Source organism: Dendrobium catenatum, unplaced genomic scaffold, assembly GCF_001605985.2.
Source record: "Dendrobium catenatum unplaced genomic scaffold, ASM160598v2 fragScaff_scaffold_1521, whole genome shotgun sequence".
NCBI classification, from domain to species: domain Eukaryota; kingdom Viridiplantae; phylum Streptophyta; class Magnoliopsida; order Asparagales; family Orchidaceae; genus Dendrobium; species Dendrobium catenatum.
Window position 1 is genome coordinate 1,179,728 of NW_021319983.1, and position 19,484 is coordinate 1,199,211.

General features: G+C 33.4%; 1 protein-coding gene across 1 annotated transcript; it reads left to right on the forward strand.

The window, feature by feature from the left end:
* The first annotated feature begins 1,940 nt into the window (after positions 1-1,940).
* On the forward strand, positions 1,941-19,295 carry LOC110111991 (CWF19-like protein 2). The gene is made up of 13 exons (XM_028700453.1): positions 1,941-2,151; positions 2,327-2,433; positions 2,564-2,900; positions 2,977-3,122; positions 12,482-12,685; positions 12,758-13,282; positions 13,852-13,931; positions 14,654-15,011; positions 15,480-15,692; positions 17,902-18,291; positions 18,385-18,478; positions 18,596-18,752; positions 18,838-19,295. The coding sequence occupies exons 2-10, from the start codon at positions 2,389-2,391 to the stop codon at positions 18,226-18,228; spliced, it is 2,235 nt and encodes a 744-aa protein (XP_028556286.1). The 5' UTR covers positions 1,941-2,151; positions 2,327-2,388; the 3' UTR covers positions 18,229-18,291; positions 18,385-18,478; positions 18,596-18,752; positions 18,838-19,295.
* The last annotated feature ends 189 nt before the right edge of the window (positions 19,296-19,484 follow it).

Genomic DNA, 19,484 nt, shown 5'->3' on the forward strand with positions numbered 1-19,484 from the left:
ATGATAGATGTATTGGACCTAGGGCCACCCAATGGAGGGGTTGGATGGGTTTAATTAAGCTTAGGCTGAGAGATGGCTCAATCCAAAAAGTGCTATATTAACTTCAATTTTTATATAGCACTTTATATATTGCTATTTATCTAACACTAAAAAATTTAATATTTCAGGCCTATTATCCATAGATCATAGATAAGTGAAATGAATGAAATATTAAAATTTATAGAATGATATGAGTAGTATGAATGAAATATATAAGTGATATATTTTATACTAAAATTTTAAGTATTAGATATAAGATAACATGATATATAATGATATTTATGTAAATCCATGTAATTTTTTTAGAAATGTAAAGTTTTCGAATGTGTTCGTGATGACAAAAGAGGCAAAAATTTCAAGATGGGAGCTCTCTAAGCAAATGAATTGACCTATCCTACGACGTGTGAAGGCGAAGAGCAGTTAAGCACTGCTGACAGAGAGTGATTGAAACTCTGAAGTCTGACTATTATTACAGAAGCTTAAATCTGTTTCACCCTCATTCTACGCTAAATTCGGGATTTACTAAATCCCGTGATTTAGCGAATTGCAGTGTGACTTCCATATTTCGATCGTTATCTCTTTTGGCGAGTTGATTTCATTTTTCCCGATTTCATTTTATTTAAGAGCATTTTATAAAAAGGAGCATGTTTTAAATTTAAATTAGCTTACGGAGCAAATTAAGAGAAAAAAAATTAAAAAATGAACAAATACAGAACTTAATTATTCGGTTTCAATAGAAACAGAAACTTCATTCTTAGATTTCTAGTTTGATCGGAAACTGAATTTTACTTCCCCATTTTCTATTAATTCTTAACTTTTTTATTTACTTCACGATTTCTATAAATTCTTAATTTTTTTTGTTTTGAAAAGAAACTGGAACATAAAAATCTGATTTCTTAAGAAACTAGAATTTCTTAATCTAAGAAATCGGATTTTCATACTCCAGTTTCTTGATAAACCAAATATCCTTAATCCAAAATTTTTTTTGTTTTTTTAATTATAACTTAATTCAATAATCGAATTTCCTTAATTAAAAAATTATGGCATTTTCATATTCCAGGTTCTCTTTATTTTTTAATTGTAGTATATTTTTAAAATTAAAGTTATTTTTTAATTGATATAACAAAATTTTATTTTCAAACAAAATTTTTATTAATTGATATAACAAAATTTTATTTGTAAAACAAATTATATTGTTAATATTTACTACCATAATATAATTTTTTTAATTTTTAAATAATTTAAAATAAAACTATTGTTTGATAAGAATTTTTTTATTCATTAATTTTATTAGAGTTATTAATTTATTTTAATAAAAAAATTAATAAGCAAGTACATTAAGTTATTTAAAATTCTACCACAATAGTTATAATTTACACAAAAGGTAAAACGAGCAGTAATAGTTTCTTCGAGAATAATTATAAAACACTTTTAAAAAGCAAAATCAAGAAACTTGAAATAAATCACTAAATACCTATAGTTAAATTTTGGCTTTTGAATTAAGTTCTTTATTAAAGCTAGATTAAGATTCTGTTTTTTTTAAAAAACCTTATTTTTATTTTGAGATTTCTCTTCAAATAAGAAAATTCAGAAAAAAAAATTTAAGAATTTATAGAAATTGAATAGTAAATAAAAAAAAGTAAAAATTAATAGAAATCGGAGAATTAAAATTTGGTTTCAGGTCAAAAATAGGAAATAATGAAGTTCAGATTTTTATTGAAATTGAATAATTAAATTCGTATTTGTTCTTTATAATTTTTTTTTTCTATTTTTTAAACTTATTTAAACTTAAAATAGATTCCTTTTTATTAATTAACACCAACCAATATTACTACTTTTAAAAATCTTAAAATTGCCAACAAAATACATAAGCATGTCTGACGCCTAAATGGCCGAGACGTCGTCTTGCTCCCCAGATTGTAGATCCCCAGCCCAAATTTCTGAAACTCAATAATCGCCTCCAGATTCCGGGAACTCGCGAGACTATTAAAATTGGGAGGAAGTCGAGAGGGATCGCTGCAGAAGGCATCGACAGGACCGGAGGCGTGCGAAGGAGAAGAGGAGTCTGTAAGTTAGAGCTGAAGGACAACGGAGTTGGGAGAGGGGTTGGCGGTATTCTTTTCTGCCATTTCTTGTCTATCTCCATAATTTATCTTCTCTTTTGGTCTTTTTCTATGATCTTCCTAGAGCCTTAGGCCTGTCTAGGGTTAGCTTATCCTTATCGCCATTTCTTCATTGCTGCTTCGGCTTCCTAAGATGTAGAGATTAATGTGAAACGGGATTTCAGGCAATACGGTCAAAACTTCTATATCGTCCATACAAAATTGATGTGCGGAACTACCTCTGAAGATGTTGTCTGGGGTTAAGTTTATTCCACGAGAGGAGCTTCTTGAGGTAACATAATGCTGCCCACTCTTTACCCTCGAGTTTTTTTTTTTTTTTTTTTTTTTTTTTTTTTTTTTTTTTTTCTTTCTTTCTTTTGTTTTCTGTAATTCTATATTTATTTTTAATTAATGTGGTGAAGGATGAGGAGGATAATTCGAGCGCAGACAAGCAGAAGAAGATGAATAGGAAACAGGAGAAGCACCGCCGCCGCGATAGGTCTGATGAGAGCTCTGAGAGGGATGAGCGGCGTACAAGAAAGTGCAGCAAGAAGATGAGGAGTGGGAGTTGGAGTTGCTCGGATGCTGATTCTGATTCCTCTGAGAGAGTAACCAGCAGTCATTCTGATAAAGGGGATAGAAAATCCAAAAGTAGAGACAAAAGTTCTCGACATGAGAGGGATGGTAGAAAAAAAAGGGATAGGGTTGGTAAAAAGAAAGGGGATCAAAGTGGTGCTGTGGATGAGAAGAAAAGCTTAGGTACATATTCATGAATTAGTCTTATTGATTTTGGATTTTTTTCCTATTCAATTTCGGCATTTCTCTTTCTTGGCAGATGGTGATACTGATTATATGATTGATCAAAACATTGGGATTTCGAGAAAAGAGATGGGTCTTGAGTGGATGCTTCAAGCTGGCAATAGCCTGCATGGTAATCCAGCATCAACTGAAATCAAGCAGGAGGAGCACCAAGTTGAGGAGGTAAAACCATCCCTACCAAGCACATTTATCCTGTGAATTTTAAGTTTTTTTATCTGTTGCATTTCATATCTTATAATCACTTGAAAGATTAGGATTGGTAAATTTTTTGAAGGTGTATTGGCAGGGGTGCAGGGGGCATACTCACAATTACTGTATGGAAATAAAGAAATTACATCCATATGTCTGCAGAACAGGAATTTTGTTTTGAATTGATGGAGATGGGGATTGGCTTAACCCTTTTTTTATCTTGTAGAATTTGAGCTGTGGAGTCCAAAGTTTTGTGGTAGATACTTCATTTGTTTCTACTTTATGATGGTTATCCACATTTTGCTTGATGTTGTATTGCCAACTATTTGAACTGTTGATCTACTTTAAGACTTGTCTGGGGCTTTTATTGAACGAAAAAAAATCCTTTGTTGACAATAATTACATTTTTCCACTAAGCTTCATTTGATTTAAAATGTTTGCATGAGATGGATTTTTTTTTTCTTTTGGTTAAATTTCAACTCATGATTAATGCTTACTACAAATATGCTCATGTGTGCCAAGCAAAATAAATGCATCTCCAATAATAAATAGAGGTTAAAGCAATGTGAAGGATACCATGCTGAATACAGAACATGGAATATTCATTATTTGCATTGCAGTGTTTCATAGACATTTTGATGAACCTAAGCAATTTTGGTGACTAGAGTTTAACTCATTCCTTTAATGTTATTTCATAGGGCGGATTCATCTCAACAATTGTATAGGTTATTTGAGTCATTTTGTGAGACGTGCTCATATTCATTTATTTCTTTTAGGTTTATTTTTTTGTCCTCAATTTATTAATTTGTTATTGGGGAATCATAAGATGAATATTAAAATATTTGTTGGATCACCTATGAATGAAAATTTATGTGCCATCAATGTGAAAATTTTGATCATGTGTAAGACATGAAAATCTTCCAGGATGCCATGCTCTTGTCTGAGTGTGAAACTTCAGGTTAATATTCTTAATATTTTCTCTTTACCTATGTTTCGATCATTCATTTCATCTAATTTAATGTTTCCTTATTATTAATTTGCATTTTTAATTGATGCAATTCTTCACAGTAACACCCAAAGCCCTTTTAACCAATTTCAAAGAGGCATTAGAGCTTTGATTTTGTTGCATAGATTGCTACCCCAAATTCAAATGATATTAAGGTTTTCTTGAATCATTTCATCTTCTTTAATTTTTTATGCTTATGTTACTTTTTTTTTTCTCCCATGCATACACACCTAATTTCATTCTTTTTTGGCCAACAGTCTACTCTGGGAATGATCTTTATATCCGCCTCCAGTAACGTCCTACAACTCATACAACACATCACTCATTTTTTTTTAAAATTTATTTATAGCACTCTCAATTTCCATCCCAAAATCGTCATCTACCCAAATCTCTTAAAATTCAAATATCCAACATATTCTTAAACAATTTTATAACCTTAGGATCCACAGCCATATCCCATTCTAATTCAAAACTAAAAAACATCCAAGAAACTTACCTTGACCAATTCCATTTAGATTGAAATTGGAAACAATCATCCGGACACTCCCTCTTAAGCATACATCTGAAGACCAGGAGAAATCAATCCTCTCAATAGTTCCTGGAATATTTTTTTTCCAGAAAAAAAAAAGCTAGAGGGAAATAAGTGAAGAAGAAAGGATGCAATAGGTCTGTAAGTAGCTTCCTTCCAAAATAGCAACTTCTTTCATCTACTTTTTTGTCCATCTTCTCGTGTGCCCTCTTTTTTCGGCTCAAATGATTCATATATTATTTTTCAAAGGCATTAATTTTAAGACATTCAACAAACCTCACCATTCCTCGTTGATTGAAGTGTTCGATCTTGACTTCAAAGTTTAGATTATAAAGTTATGTTGATTGAAAAATCTTATAGCATGCTTAAGAACTTTGCTTATGAAGCTCTGCTGAAATAATATTAATTTTATTGCATAAATTACCTATTATTTGTTACATCATCCAAAGCAATATTTAGAGAGCAACTCTGCTAATCACTTGATAAAAACTAGAAAATAATAAGATTTATTATTTTCTTGTTATTATTATGGACTGAGTTGCTTGCTTATGAAAAATTTGTCTTTTAATGAACTTATTTAGCTTGTTAATATGTATATAGTAACATTTTGCAATGTTTTGCTAGTTGCATCTTTTGCATTTCTGCATAATAGTTGTCATATTTCATTTTATGTAAATAACTTGAAAATTTGAAGTAATGTAAGGTAGATCATGTGCATAATTGTCATATTATCTAACGTTGGTGCTATAAATCCCCAAATATTTACAAGGTAAATCTTGTTAACATATATTCTCCACCTTATCAGCATCAACAAAGAAATCATAGGGATTATCATACTTTTTTGTTTTGATAATTAGATGATATCCACAAGAATTCTATGAATTTAAGAATATCATCTCCACTTTCAATAAGAGATTTAATCTTGATGTACTTTCTGATTGGATAAATAACTTTTATATATATATATATATATATATTGTGAAAGCTACAATGTGCCTGTTCTCAAAAGAATTAAATTTGCTAAAAGAATGTATGTAGGTACTATAATAAGTTCTGCATGGATTAATATGAAACATACATTGAAACCATGAATAACAATGTTCAGCATTATTTTTTAACTGTTCAATTATATAAAATTTAAGAATTTTGATCAAAATATATCAATAATTTGATTATATATTTGTTATACATAAAGAGTTTATCGCCCAACATCATTTTGCCAACAATTATTTTGTTACCAAATCATTTCATTGAAGGCCTTCGACAAGTAGTGATGCATGAAGTATCATATTACTTCATATTTCAAGAGATTTAGACAATTCATGATGCTTAGAATTGCCTAGAGTTTGAAACACGCTTCATTTATTTTCCACCATAAGTATTACACATTTTCTTAGTATCCTTAGGGTTAGATTTTTCATATTCCATCTATTGCCTATTTGTCAGCTTCTTTCTTGAAGTACTATTGCGTAATATTTCTAAAAATAAACAACTTATTGCATAATTGTCAATTCAATTCCCTCTATGATTATTGCTGGTCTTGTCAGTGACATTGTAATTAGTGAAACCTATGAACTTCCTTTTGATGCTGATTAAGATTTGAAAAAGATTTTTGGAAGGGAAATAAATCTACATCTGACTGTGAACTTGAATGTTCATCAGAGATTATTCCAAAGCTCATATGAAATTACAATTAATTTTGATATCAACTTCAATTGTGAATCTAAACCTACACTAGAGCCTACATGAAAGCCCCCAACACCAAAGTATACATTATAATCTACATATGAGCCTATATATGTGGGTACAAATGTGTTAGACCGGTCCGACGGGACCGACCTGTGCGTGAAAGGGCGGAGGAGTTCCGCCTCCTGTACAAGCCGCGCGAGTCACAAGTCCATGGGGGCCGTTTTAGGAAGGAATTTTGAGGAAGTTTAGGAGGGAAATTGAATGTAGTGATTGTTTAGAGATTTCCTTTTGATTTGTATGAATTAAATACTTTATTTTCCTAAGGTCGGGGCATCTTGAATTTGGTGGAAATTTGAGATCTCTTAGGTTTTTTTTTTTGTATCTAGAGGCGTCTAGAGATTGAGAGAGATTGATCCTCCTCTCGAATAGAGGATCAATTGTTTCTTGGTATTTTCCGTTTCCCTTTCATCAAGTAATACAAATTATCTACTGCTTTTGTGTGGATTTTTGTGGAGAATTCTCGTTGCTTTATGAAGATTGATAGGAAATACTTGAGATCTATAAGTGTTTCCTATCAAATTGGTATAAGAGTAAGTCTTGGGACCATTCGTGGGCTGATTTTGGCGAATTCCTGCGGCTGAATTATGGCCGGGAAAGGAGAAAGTTGCTATTTTTGTAATCCAAATCCATAATTTTTGGATCTACAAAAATTCGGATCAAGATAGTACCCAAAGAAGTAGATGCACTTGAAGAAAGGCTTGAAGTTGAGATAAATCAAATCAAGACAACGGTGGAGGAAAGGATTTCCTCCATGGAAGGACAAATAGCCGATCTTTGGAACATGATAAAGAAAATGTTGAAAATCCACAACCAAATGGTGGCTTCCGTGGCAAAAGGGGTGGAAGGGAAAAACACGAATTTTGAAATCCATAGGGAGGAAGATGAGGTGGAAATCATAGAAGGAGAAAGAAGAAGACCCCATCTGGAGCCTATCCAGAGGGGAGAAAAGGAGGTGGATACAGGGAATGCCAAGAGGGGAGAAAAGGAGGTGGATATGGGGAATGCCAAGAGGGATACTATGACCCTCGAGGTGCTGATTTTGAAGAAAGAAGGGGGGAATTCAAAGGGAGTTTGGGCTGTGGCAGGGGCAAGGGAAGACTATGAGACGTGGGGAGGGCCTAATAATTGGGAGAGGGGAGGCTATGGAAGAGTAAGGGGAAATGGTGGAGATAAAAAGGTGAGGAAGCTGAAGATGCCCATATTTGAAGGGGAGGATGTGGACGGATGAATTTATAAGGTGAAGATGTACTTCGCCATCAACGGGCTAACAGAGGAGGATAAGCTGACAGCGGCAGGCTTGTGCTTAGAAGGGAAGGCACTGTGATTGTACCGATGGAGAGACCAGAGGAGACCTATCAGGAGCTGGAGGGAATTCAAGGACTGCATAATAGAACATTTCCAAACCGACCAGGGAGGAGATTTCTATGAGCAATTTTTGCTCTGGTGTAGGAGGGATCAGTAGCAGACTACCAGGAGTGGTTCGAGCACCTGGCCAGTAGGGTGGAGCGATTATCAGATATTGTATTTGGAGGGAGCTTCATGAAGGGATTGAAGGCAGAGATTCGAGCGATAGTGAAAGTTCTGATGCCTAGTGACTTGGGGTAGATCATGAAGTTGGCACAAATTGTGGAAAATCAGAAGAATCTAAAGAAGAGAGCCTGGAGCAACAACTCAGGAGGCTCTTATAAGACGACGACCACTCTTCTAGCACCCAAAGGGCCTGCATCAGGCAACATTAATGAGACCACCAAGGATAAGCTAGTAGGAGGAGGGAGTGGGAAAAATTTCAAGAGGCTGATAGAGAAGGAGATTGCAGGAGAAGAGAGCAAAAGGGTTATTTTTCCGGTGTGATGAGAAGTATACTCCAGGGCACAGGTGTAGTGATCGAACTCTTCAGGTTCTCATCGTCTGTGATGAGAGGAAACTGAGGAGGGAGGTGAGAGAGAGAGATGGGTGACAAGTTGTATCTGGATGTGACAGAGGTCTCCCTGAATTCAGTAGTAGGATTCACTTTGAATCATACAATGAAGGTGAAGGGGGAAATAGCAGGCATGGAGGTGGTTGTATTGATTGACAATGGGGCTACCCATAATTTCATTTTCACTCAGGTCGTCAACCAACTAGTAGTGAAATTGGTGGACACTGGCTATTATGGGGTGATTATGGGTACAAGAAAGGTGGAGAAATGTAAGGGGATCTGTAGAGGAGTGGTGTTGACTATCCAGGTGATTTAGGTAAGGGAGGATTTTCTCCCACTAGAGTTAGAAATTACTGATGTCATCTTGAGGATGAAGTGGTTGTAGACCTTGTGGCAAACCAAGGACAATTGGGGAGCACCACGATGTAATTAATAGTGGATGGGAAAAAGGTGGTTATAAGGGGAGATGCAGGGTTATCCAAAGCTATGGTATTACTCAAGACCATGGTTAGGGACACATACAAGAGGTGGGGGAAGATTATCTTGTGCAACTACATAGGCTGGAGCTGATTAGATTGGAGGAGGGAAGGGGATGTTTCTGTTTCAGTGCAGCCCTTGATTCGGCTATTCGGTAAGGTTTTTCAGCCACCTCAAGGATGACCACCTCCATGGGAACACGAGTGTATTTCCACCTCAAGGTGGATCTTTGGTAGGGGAGTATTGTTAGACCGGTCCATTGGACTGGTCCAGCTGGTTCGACGGGATTGACCCGTGCTCGAAAGGGTGAAGGAGTTCTGGCTCCTGTACAAGATGCGCGAGCCGCAAGTCCACGGGAGCCATTTTAGGAAGGAATTTTGAGGAAGTTTAGGAGGAAAATTGAATGTAGGGACTGTTTAGAGATTTCCTTTTGATTTGTATGTATTAAATACTTTGTTTTCCTAGGGTTAGGACATCTTGAATTTGGCGGAAATTTGAGATCTCTTAGGTTTTCTTTAGGCTCTAGCGGTGTCTAGAGATTGGGAGATATCAATCATCCTCTTGAATAGAGGATCAATTGTATCTTGGTATTTTCCATTTCTCTTTCATCAAATAATACAAATTATCTACTGTTTTTGTGGTTTTGTGTGGATTTTTGTGGAGAATTCTCGCTGTTTTCCAAAGATTGATAGGAAACACTTGAGATCTACAAGTGTTTCCTATCAAAATGACAATAAACTTGAGGCTATATTCTATTGATTAGCATTATCAATATATCATTGTCATGATAAGATTCAATAAAATTTAAAGTGGTCTATATCAGTGTCAAGGTCATTTGATAGATTAACAACTTGATGCACCCTTGATTAGGTTAGTAGAACAATTGACTTCATTACAAAACAAAGAAGAGCATATGAGTAGTGATGAGAATCATGTGATTAGATGGATATGTTTGTTGGAGATTGTACAACCGAGACATCAACTTATGGACTTTGAGCTGAAAATAGAATCTAAATTTTAAGCTGAAATTGATCAACTTATAATGTTGATGTTTCTATGTACCATTTGATAAACTTTCGAAGCAATTATTTGTTGGTATTATTACTATGTTAGTTATCCAACCATATATCGATTTGGCTTTTGTGCGTGTGTTTTTTTTTATTTATAAATTCATTAAAAGAATCTTATTGAGCATGCTACTTTACATTTATGTATGCGTGGGCTTAAGCATGATGATAGTTTTAAATCTTTACCTATCTTGTCAAATTGAAACGTGCATAATTCATTGTGTTAATCTTGAAATTTTTTTAATTTCTTTTCTTAAATAGATTTTCTGCCTACATGATACGTCTGTTTACTTACTAATGTTATAAAAACCTTAAAAGTTTTTGTTTAAATTTTCCTTAAACTTTTGACTTGTTGGAATCATCTTATAGCTTTTCTTCTAGAAAGCTTGTTGATCGTGCTTTATATTTTACTGCATTAATTATTATTTATGTACGTACATTACTATTTAATTTTAGGAAATTAAATGATATGCTAAGTAATGATTTTCTAACTATATCACATGTTCCTGTTAGTTTGGGTAATAGTGAAGTACCTACATGAAACTACTTATTGGAGCTTAAATGCCTTATTAGTAATGATTTTCTAACTATATCTTGTCAATGCAACTTTAGTTTTTGCCTTTACATTCTTGCTTCTGGAGCTTATTGATGTATCCTATCCATAGCATGATTCTCTAGCTTGTTGGAAATACCACTCTCCGGCTGATCACTCATAACCAAAAAATTCATACCATGTAGAATTTGATCTTCAGGATTTATTGCTATTTTCACTCTAGAGATTAGAGTGATTTATAGTTTGGGAGAATTAATGGCGCTATCTAGCTTTTGATTTCGGCTAATTTAGTACTTATGTTTATCTTTTGACATAGATATCGTTTCAACAATTATCTTGAATTTTTTAGTCAATTGTGTCATTTGGTTTGTAATGATTATTTTCTTATATTTATTTTAGTAGTTGTTATTGAGAATCTTACGTTCTAAAAGAATCCTTATGATGAATATTGATTTATTTTTTTATGAATGAAAATTTGTTTCTTATAGAATCCTTGTTCAGGTGGGAGATTTGAAAGTATTTTGGAATATTGCCTTTGCACTAATGTGAGATTTGATGTTACTATTCTTTATCTTTCATCTTTACCTTATTATTAATCACCCTTTTCATATAAATTCACCTATCTTTTTCTTGTTATCAAATTATCTTAATATTCATATAATTCCACTTAACCGATAAAATCATCTTTGCTTCTATCCTTGCACATTTATCAACAGTGTGATTATGATGCAAGTGTCCTCCAGAGTCGTAGCATATAGCCCATAATATGGTGCATGCTATTTTAAAGCTTCCACAAATAAAAGAGAATCATGAATATTTATTAATAATTGAGCAATCTGTGAGAAAAGGAAACAAAATTTTAGATGTTTATAAGATAAGATTGTTTTACTTTAATATATGTGAAGGGTAATAGAATACTATTAGATTGAAAATAAACTGTCATGACAAAGAAAACAGTTTAATTGGCAAATGAATTTATTATGGCTGTAGCAATACACACAATTAGAACAAATGCAAAATATTTGAGTTTGAAATTTCATAAAAAATATAATCACCAATATTCTCTTGGGAATATTAAAAATAGAAACTAAAGTAGCCATCCTTTTAATTTATCATCTTCATAAAACAAAATAGCTTCATCTTCTTCATCAATATCATCTTCCACATGACCAAAATCTTCTTCAAGCACTGAAATAGCCTCATTCTCATTACATCTTCCTAGAAGAGCAAAATAGGTTGCCAATTGTGCCTTGCACTATACTATTTTGATTGGTTGCACCTTGCAACAATAGTAGTTCATGTGATGCGCTTTGCTGCATCATGATCTATAGCGCTTACTATTTTGATTTTTTGGAAATTATGATTGCCTTGTATTTTTGGTACAATTTATTACATTTTTATACACCTATCTTGTTATGTGCAATTTCTTTGTGATAATTAGAGAGATCAACATTTTCCATGTTAGTTATTTTGAAGAGCCTTTTTATTTTGTCTTTCATTGTATTTTTTTGGGAATCTGAGAGAATTTAATTGCAAACACACACCTGTATACGTTAGGCTTCTAACTCCAAAACCTTATGGTTGGAGCTAAATCATCAAACCAGTAGGCCAATGTGGGCTGTGTTATTTTAAGAAAACTTACATATCAAAGTTACAACTATATTGATGGTGTTAAAATTGATTTTAGGAAACAAATAAGCAGTTAGTCTTTCTTGTTTTTTGGGTAGAAAAATGCCCAATTATTTAACCAAGTCACCTCTAGCTGCTCTTGAAATACTATTCTAGTCTTTTGATCCATTATTTGCTAGAATATGGACATATCTTGAAATTACTTTTTCTTGGCAATTTACTGTATTGGTTCACCATTTTAATTGACAAATTTGATTCTACCATACTTAACAGTTTCAAGTACATCATACCTTTCAATGGGATGCTTAGTTCATTATTTGTGAAAATCAAAACAAAATTTGTTACTTATCTTACTTTTTGTTTGGATGTTAGTTTTAGTTTTTTTAATACTAAAATGTTACCAGGGGAAGAGAGTGAATCCAAAAGAACTAAATCCATATCTCCAAGATGATGGAAGTGGGTATCCCAATGATGCATTAAACTCGGCTGGTGGTTCCAGCCAACTTCTTTCTTCTTCACTTGTTGGCGATGGAGGTGCAAGTTGGCGACTGAAAGCCTTGAAGCGTGCAAAAGAACAAGCTGCTCGTGAAGGACTAACACTCCAAGAGGCATGCCTAAATCTTAATGTACATATACAAATATAAAGTAAAAATTTTACTCAATATGTGTTATATATGCAGGTAGTCGGAGAACGATGGGGCTCATTGCAGGAACTAGCAACATCAGTGGCAGTTCATCGATCTGCCCCAGCTCATGCTCATTTGCATGCGATAAAAGAAAGAAAGAAGGGACAAAGTAATATAGAAGAAGCTCAGGATAAACATCATTTGTCTTCTGGGAAGCTTGATATGAAGAAGCCTAAGCAGGACAATTTGCAGTGGAGAAGCAAACATTTTAAGAAGATTTCTTTGGAGGATAGTTCTCTTGCCTCTGAGGCAATATCTTGCATAAATAAGTTTTCTAATGATGGTAGCTTTATGAATAGCATTATTAATCAGCAAAATGAGGATTCCTATGTCCATGACCATTCTTTCACTGAAACTAAAGAGGCAAAAAGTATCAATGAGGAAGATTTAGCTTCTGAAAGTAGAGATTTTGGCGAATTGCTTTCAACTAAAATGCAGGCTGTAAGTTCCAATCAGCTAGCTGCAAAAGTATTACAGCTTAGAATGAAAGGAAAGCATGAGGAGGCTGACAACCTTTCTGTAAGTTATTATTTCTGTTATGACTTTTAGTTCTTATCCTTTCGCTGATGGTTTTCTCTAGAAATTCTCCCATTTTGTAAATAGTTTTTGTTTTATAATAATGTTGTATTTTGAAATGTTGGCAAGTATATTGTTAACTATTTTTTAAAATATTTTTGCTTATATTATCACTCCATGATGTCGAATGATTAATCATTTAATCTGTAGACCACCAAAAATGTCATATATAGTTTAAGCTAATCTAATTGCCGGGACAACAAGAGGTACAAGCAAAAAAGTTGAAAGCAGCGAACATGTTCAGTAAATCTAGAAATAGTAGATAGGGGAAGATAATGTTAGAGAAGTTGTGACATAACATGTACTAAAAATATTTAGAAATTTTAAATGTTCACAATGTTTGTAAAATTGAATTTTGAAAATATTGTATCAGAGAATAATTGATTGAAGGTTTGTTCTTACCCTAAACCCAGTCTATTCTAATAGATGAAAATTTTGCTCTTAATTTTTTCTTTCTACTGAATTCCCTACGATGCTTAACCTTTATCTGGATTCCTTTTCTTGTAAATCAGAAGCACATGGATCTATTGGTAGAGAATTCAAATGCAAGATCCAAGGCTATACGACAAGAAGCTGGAGGCAAAAGTAGCAGGTTTGTCTATTGATTGATGATTTTCTAAATATAATACAATGAGTAGCATGCATCACACTGCATTGCATGAAATGTTTTATTTCTATACAAAACAATTTTCTAGAACCAGGACTTCTCTGCATCCCTTCCTTAGAAAAACACTATAAGAACAAATGGACAAACAAGTCTCTCAGCTAAGAAAAAACCCCTCATCGTCTGAAGTACCTAAAAGATTGCAGAAAACCATACTAATTTATATTATTGTCTTTAATTTTGACAACATAACAACCAAGCAAGCTATATTTTATAACTCAGTGGTGAATAACCTTTTGGATTAATAGTCAAACATATTAATTTTTCTGTCCCTTTAATTTTCTAATTAAACCTTATGGATAGGTTTATAGAGTTGCAAAGACATGAATGAAACTTCTGTAGAATATATCTCAAATATTTCCTGCATTATAGCAGAAATGGGCATAAATGAAACTTTTGTAGAATAAAATGTTTCAAATAGAGCTTTAACGCACTAGCTTTTCCATTTTTATGTATTAAATTTTAATCAAACTTAAAAAAAAAAAGAAGACCTAAATGACGTTTTCGTAAGATTGTAAGATACGGGTGACATTTTCTTAAGAGACGTGAAATTTCATGTTTTTGATTTAATTCAAGTTCTGTAGAACTGAACTTTTGACTCAATTCAAGTGATGTTATAATTGATGTTTTATTGGCTTTTGTAATTGCAGGTTTATTGAGAAACACTTATCTGGTGAAAGGAAGAAGCATGAGAATGATGGTGATAAGCATCTTGCACAGAAAATAGTACAAAATAGAAGATATAGCATGTCTGGAAATGCAGATGACGAGTATGATTTTTATGAGGGAGCTCCCAGCAGAAAACATAGTAAGAAAAAGGATGATGCACATGAAGATAAAAATATCTTACCAAAACAAATGTTGACTCAGAAAGAGCGCTGTCAATTTTGTTTTGAGAACCAATCTAGACCAAAACATCTTGTCGTATCAATAGGAAATTTCACTTACTTGATGCTTCCACACTGGGAACCTGTTTTACAAGGCCATTGCTGCATTCTGCCATTGCAGGCAAGTTTCCCTTGAAACTTTTCGGTTCAGTATTTACCTTGTCTTTTCCCCACATGTTGCTGTAACATATCATATGTAGTCACTATCAATATAGGGTAGAAGTGTATGCTTTCTTGCCAGATTACCTTTTCCAGTTCAGCATGTTTAACCATTTTTGCAAAGGCTCAATTAATACTTGTGATGATTATTTTCCTGGTACATGAAAGCTTTACTTTGTTGGTATGTTCAAAAGTTAATATGCTTGATAGCTTTGAAACCGTTTAGTACAATTTTTTATCTGAATTTCTTATCAGCAATTTATGCAGATAAAAAAAAAATCCAACTCATGCTATTAGGTTCTCACTTGCATTATTTATTTTCGTACTTGCATTGAGTTTTAAGCAAGCATTTATTTTTTATTATTCTGTCAGCAAGCATCAAAATGACCACCGATAACAAAGCTCTTATGCTGTTCTTCCTTCCATGCAGCATGAATCAGCTACCAGAACCATTGACAAAAATGTCTGGGAAGAAATTCGAAACTTCAAGAAGTGTCTCTTAAAAATGTTCTCTAAGCAAGACAAGGATGTCATCTTTCTTGAGACAGTTATTGGATTATCTAGGCAACGTCGACATTGCTTAATTGAGTGCATACCTATTCCTTCTCACATTGCAAAGCAAGCTCCATTGTATTTCAAAAAGGTATGTTTGCCACTAGTGTTGTTTGGATTTTTTATGTTCATCATGATATAATTGTGGCTCTTCAATGTAGTTTTTTTTTCCTATCTGAACTTTATTATAAATTTAAGGTTTCCCTGACTCTCTCTCATCACATATTCTTAAAGAAGTTATTTATTTTAATTGCATACATTCAATAATAGATTATTTTCTCATATCTATACATATTATTCCTTATAATAGTTTCAGGATGCTTGAATATATCACTTCTAGATAATACCTAATCTCTCAGCTACTTTGATTGATGGTTATTAATTTCAATGCCATTAAAACTGTATGTCATATACTTAGTTTTTTTCTACTAATCATAAACCTCTTATCTTATAAAGATTTTCTTCTTTATTTAATTATTTATTTATTTCAACATATATTCACCTATTAAAATTATCATTTTCAAACAGCATTTATTATGTTACATTGTTTTGAACATCACTTGTCCGCATCTCCATAATAACACACAAATGTGAACTTTAATGTTGATGCTTGACGTAATCTTATTGTGATTTGGAACTCTTTGACCACGCCACTATGGCTAATGTTAGTCAATGGTGCTTCACAGACATTTTTAATAACTTAAACATGTATTTGGCACAACTTTCTTCTTTAATACACATCAAATTTTATTGGCACTAAATCATATGCTTACTCATGCTCTCAATAGAAATTATATGGGATCATTTATTCTATATTTTCTGAATTAATTTCCTTAGCATAAAATTTGTTTTCTTAGTAAGATCTACATGACAGAAAATTCAGATATTGATGTGTTTTTGCTTGGTACATGATAACTTAGTCTTTCTCACAAATTTATATTGACTCAAGTTTGATTCTTCTATAATTACCACCATCTAGAAAAATTCATTTTGTACTTAGATACTGGCATCAATTATTTGTTTTTCAATCATTTGATTTCCTTCTAATCTTTAAGATTTCATAAAATGGTTTCGTAATCAAACTACTCTAAATATGTTCCATAATTGTAAATCTCAATAAAGATCTTATCTAAATCTTAAGCTTTATCATTATTCATTCTCCTAAGAAGCATGACAACATAACATTTTTTATGGGATCAGCCTATAATGTGCTTCATGATTCTTTTCATGCTGCTCTTTTGAGTACTTATAACACACACAATTTTATTGGAAACCTTTTAATCATTTTTACAAATACTCTTTTATAGGAGATTTATATTTTGTTAGGTTATTTTCTTCTAAATGTTTATCAAAACAAAATTTTGTGTTCTCAATCATATGACTTTTAGCAAGACACGTTATATGAGGACCTTTTCAATACTATTTATATATTTCATTAATATTCTTAGAGTAAAAGTCCCCAAATAGGATATCTTTCTATTATCAACCAAATTATTCTATTATCAGGATGATTTCTATAAACATATGTCTCAATACCCTTTCAATAACTTAATTTTATGACTCGTAAATTTGATTCTCCTATAATTAATTTATTACTTGATTTTCTATTTTGTTCTTAAAAATTTATATCAAAATATTTTTCTCCAGTTTGGACACTACCTTAGTCTTTAGGATTGCAATAAAAATTTATTAATTATATTACTTTAATGTCCCTCGTAATTCCTAAAATATTTATCATTCTGCATCATCTTTAAAAGTAATTAAAGTTCACAATTTGATTCAATCTATAATATACTTGATGTTTATGTTCATTTTTATTCTTAATGAAACTTTGATAATGCTTTCTCTGTCTTCACCTTATCATCAAGCAGTTTGATTCAGTCCTGATTTTATTGTTACGGCCTGCGTTAATTTCACCTGCATGCAATTTGCCATTGTTGGAAACATAGGGCACAGTTTCCCTCAAAAATTCTTCTGCGGGCTCTCGACTTATTATTACCTTCTGGAGGCTATCCAGGCAGATCCCTAAAATGCACTGGGTTGGTTATTAAGCCAACTACCAGCGTCAATATTTTTATTACTGTAGACAATGCATACCTTTTTTGTGCTGGTTATCACTGTGTATTATCATTTAGGCTTCGTTTGGGACGGCTTTCTTACTACTTCTTAAAGCAGTTTTTTAGTTCAAATTTAAAAAAATTTGAACTAAAAAAATGCTTTAAGAGTAGAAAGAAAGCTGTCCCAACCGAAGCCTTCATATGTATTCTACGTTCTCTGATACATTTGGAATGTTTTTGCAGGCTATTGATGAGGCAGAGGATGAGTGGGGGCAGCATGACATGAAGAAGGTCATACCAACAAATGGGAACTTACGGAGTGTTATCCCTGAGAACTTCTCCTACTTCCACGTTGAATTTGGGCTGGACAGAGGCTTTGTCCATGTCATTGATGATGATAGCAACTTTCCTAGTAGCTTTGGCTTGAATGTAGTCCGAGGCATGCTGCGCCTCCCTGTGGAGACAATGCACCATCATCAGAGAAGAGAACCAGCTGAGAAACAGAAACAAGCCGTTGCCACCTTTGTCCAGGAATGGGAGCCCTTTGATTGGACCAGGGAGATTGATTGATTCGTACAGTTTGCCACTGCGTTTTGAAAGGAGGCTGTTTTCTGATTCCAATTTGGAGAGCAGGTTAGTAAGCTTATACAGCGGCTTTAATAACTTGTGAGCTGGGTTTTTAGTCCTGAGGACTTATGGTGCATGCGATTAATATTCGTGGTTCAGCTTGAGGGGCTTGTCGAACCAACAATGGTGGATATCAACCTGGTCCTTTGCCTTGTGAGCTTACGATGGAGCCACAACTCAATTTTGATGACATGTAATTTTGCGATAAGAATATTTTTTGGTTTTTTTTTATTACTATTTGACATTGTATTTGGTTTATCGTTCCCATGATAATTTTGTAAATTATATTCTTATGCGAGCTGATGGGCAGGCATAGATGAGCTGGTCAGATGGGCGGGCACGGGCGAGATGGTGGCATATTAGAGCAAAAAAATATTTTTGAGGGAGGGCATTTGCCTACTTTGAAGCAAGGGGGGATCTGACCATGCTTTCAATTTGTTGCTTCTTATCAAATTGACTTTTTGAAGGTAGAGATATACTTTCAACTTGTTGCTTGTTCAAGTTAGGGATACATGCCACTATTCATTTGCTTTCTTTTTGACATATGATTAGGATCAAGTTTGGCTTGTAGCTTGTTCAAATGTGGGCAGGCTGGTGGCGATGACTGGTGGTGGTGTAGGCGGTCAACAGGCAGTGACAATGGTGATGCATATGTAATGCATTTGAAAATTGTTCAAATCTGGGGTAATCTAAATGCGCCTAAAATGAACTAGTTGGTGTCTTTAAAATGCACTCATTTTACACCCTACATTTCCTTTTACTTCAAACCAAATATCAATATATTTAAAGTCTCTACATTTGAAATATTTTACTTCTTCTTTGCAACAAATCAAACAACCGTTTGTTGCCAATGAGGATAAAGTTTGGCTTTGTAGCTTGATTGATTGTGGGTTTTTTACTTTGGCCCTTTTTCCATTTTTTATATTTTATGAGAGAGAGGGCTAGATAACTTTGTATTGAGTAAAACTTACTTTTCATGTTGGCTTAGTGAATTAAGATAGATGAGACAATTCTTCTTGGTTGGAATATTTCCAAAAGCTGGCCTTTCTCGGTTGGTAGGTTCACCAATGAAGACCTAACAAGTAAGGCTTTTGCTGTATTTCTGAAAAATTATATGAGATTATTGCGAGGTGCTATTGTTTATCCTGATAAGCCCATTGACCTTAAAAAAAAAAATCCTGATAAAAATACTTCACCTC

What these genes read in the sequence shown, in the direction of transcription:
- LOC110111991 (XM_028700453.1), top strand. Translation starts at nt 2,389, where the DNA reads ATGTTGTCTGGGGTTAAGTTTATTCCACGAGAGGAGCTTCTTGAG. An exon ending in CACGAGAGGAGCTTCTTGAG is followed by an intron (nt 2,434 to 2,563) that starts GTAACATAATGC and finishes AATGTGGTGAAG; the next exon opens with GATGAGGAGGATAATTCGAG. An exon ending in GGATGAGAAGAAAAGCTTAG is followed by an intron (nt 2,901 to 2,976) that starts GTACATATTCAT and finishes CTTTCTTGGCAG; the next exon opens with ATGGTGATACTGATTATATG.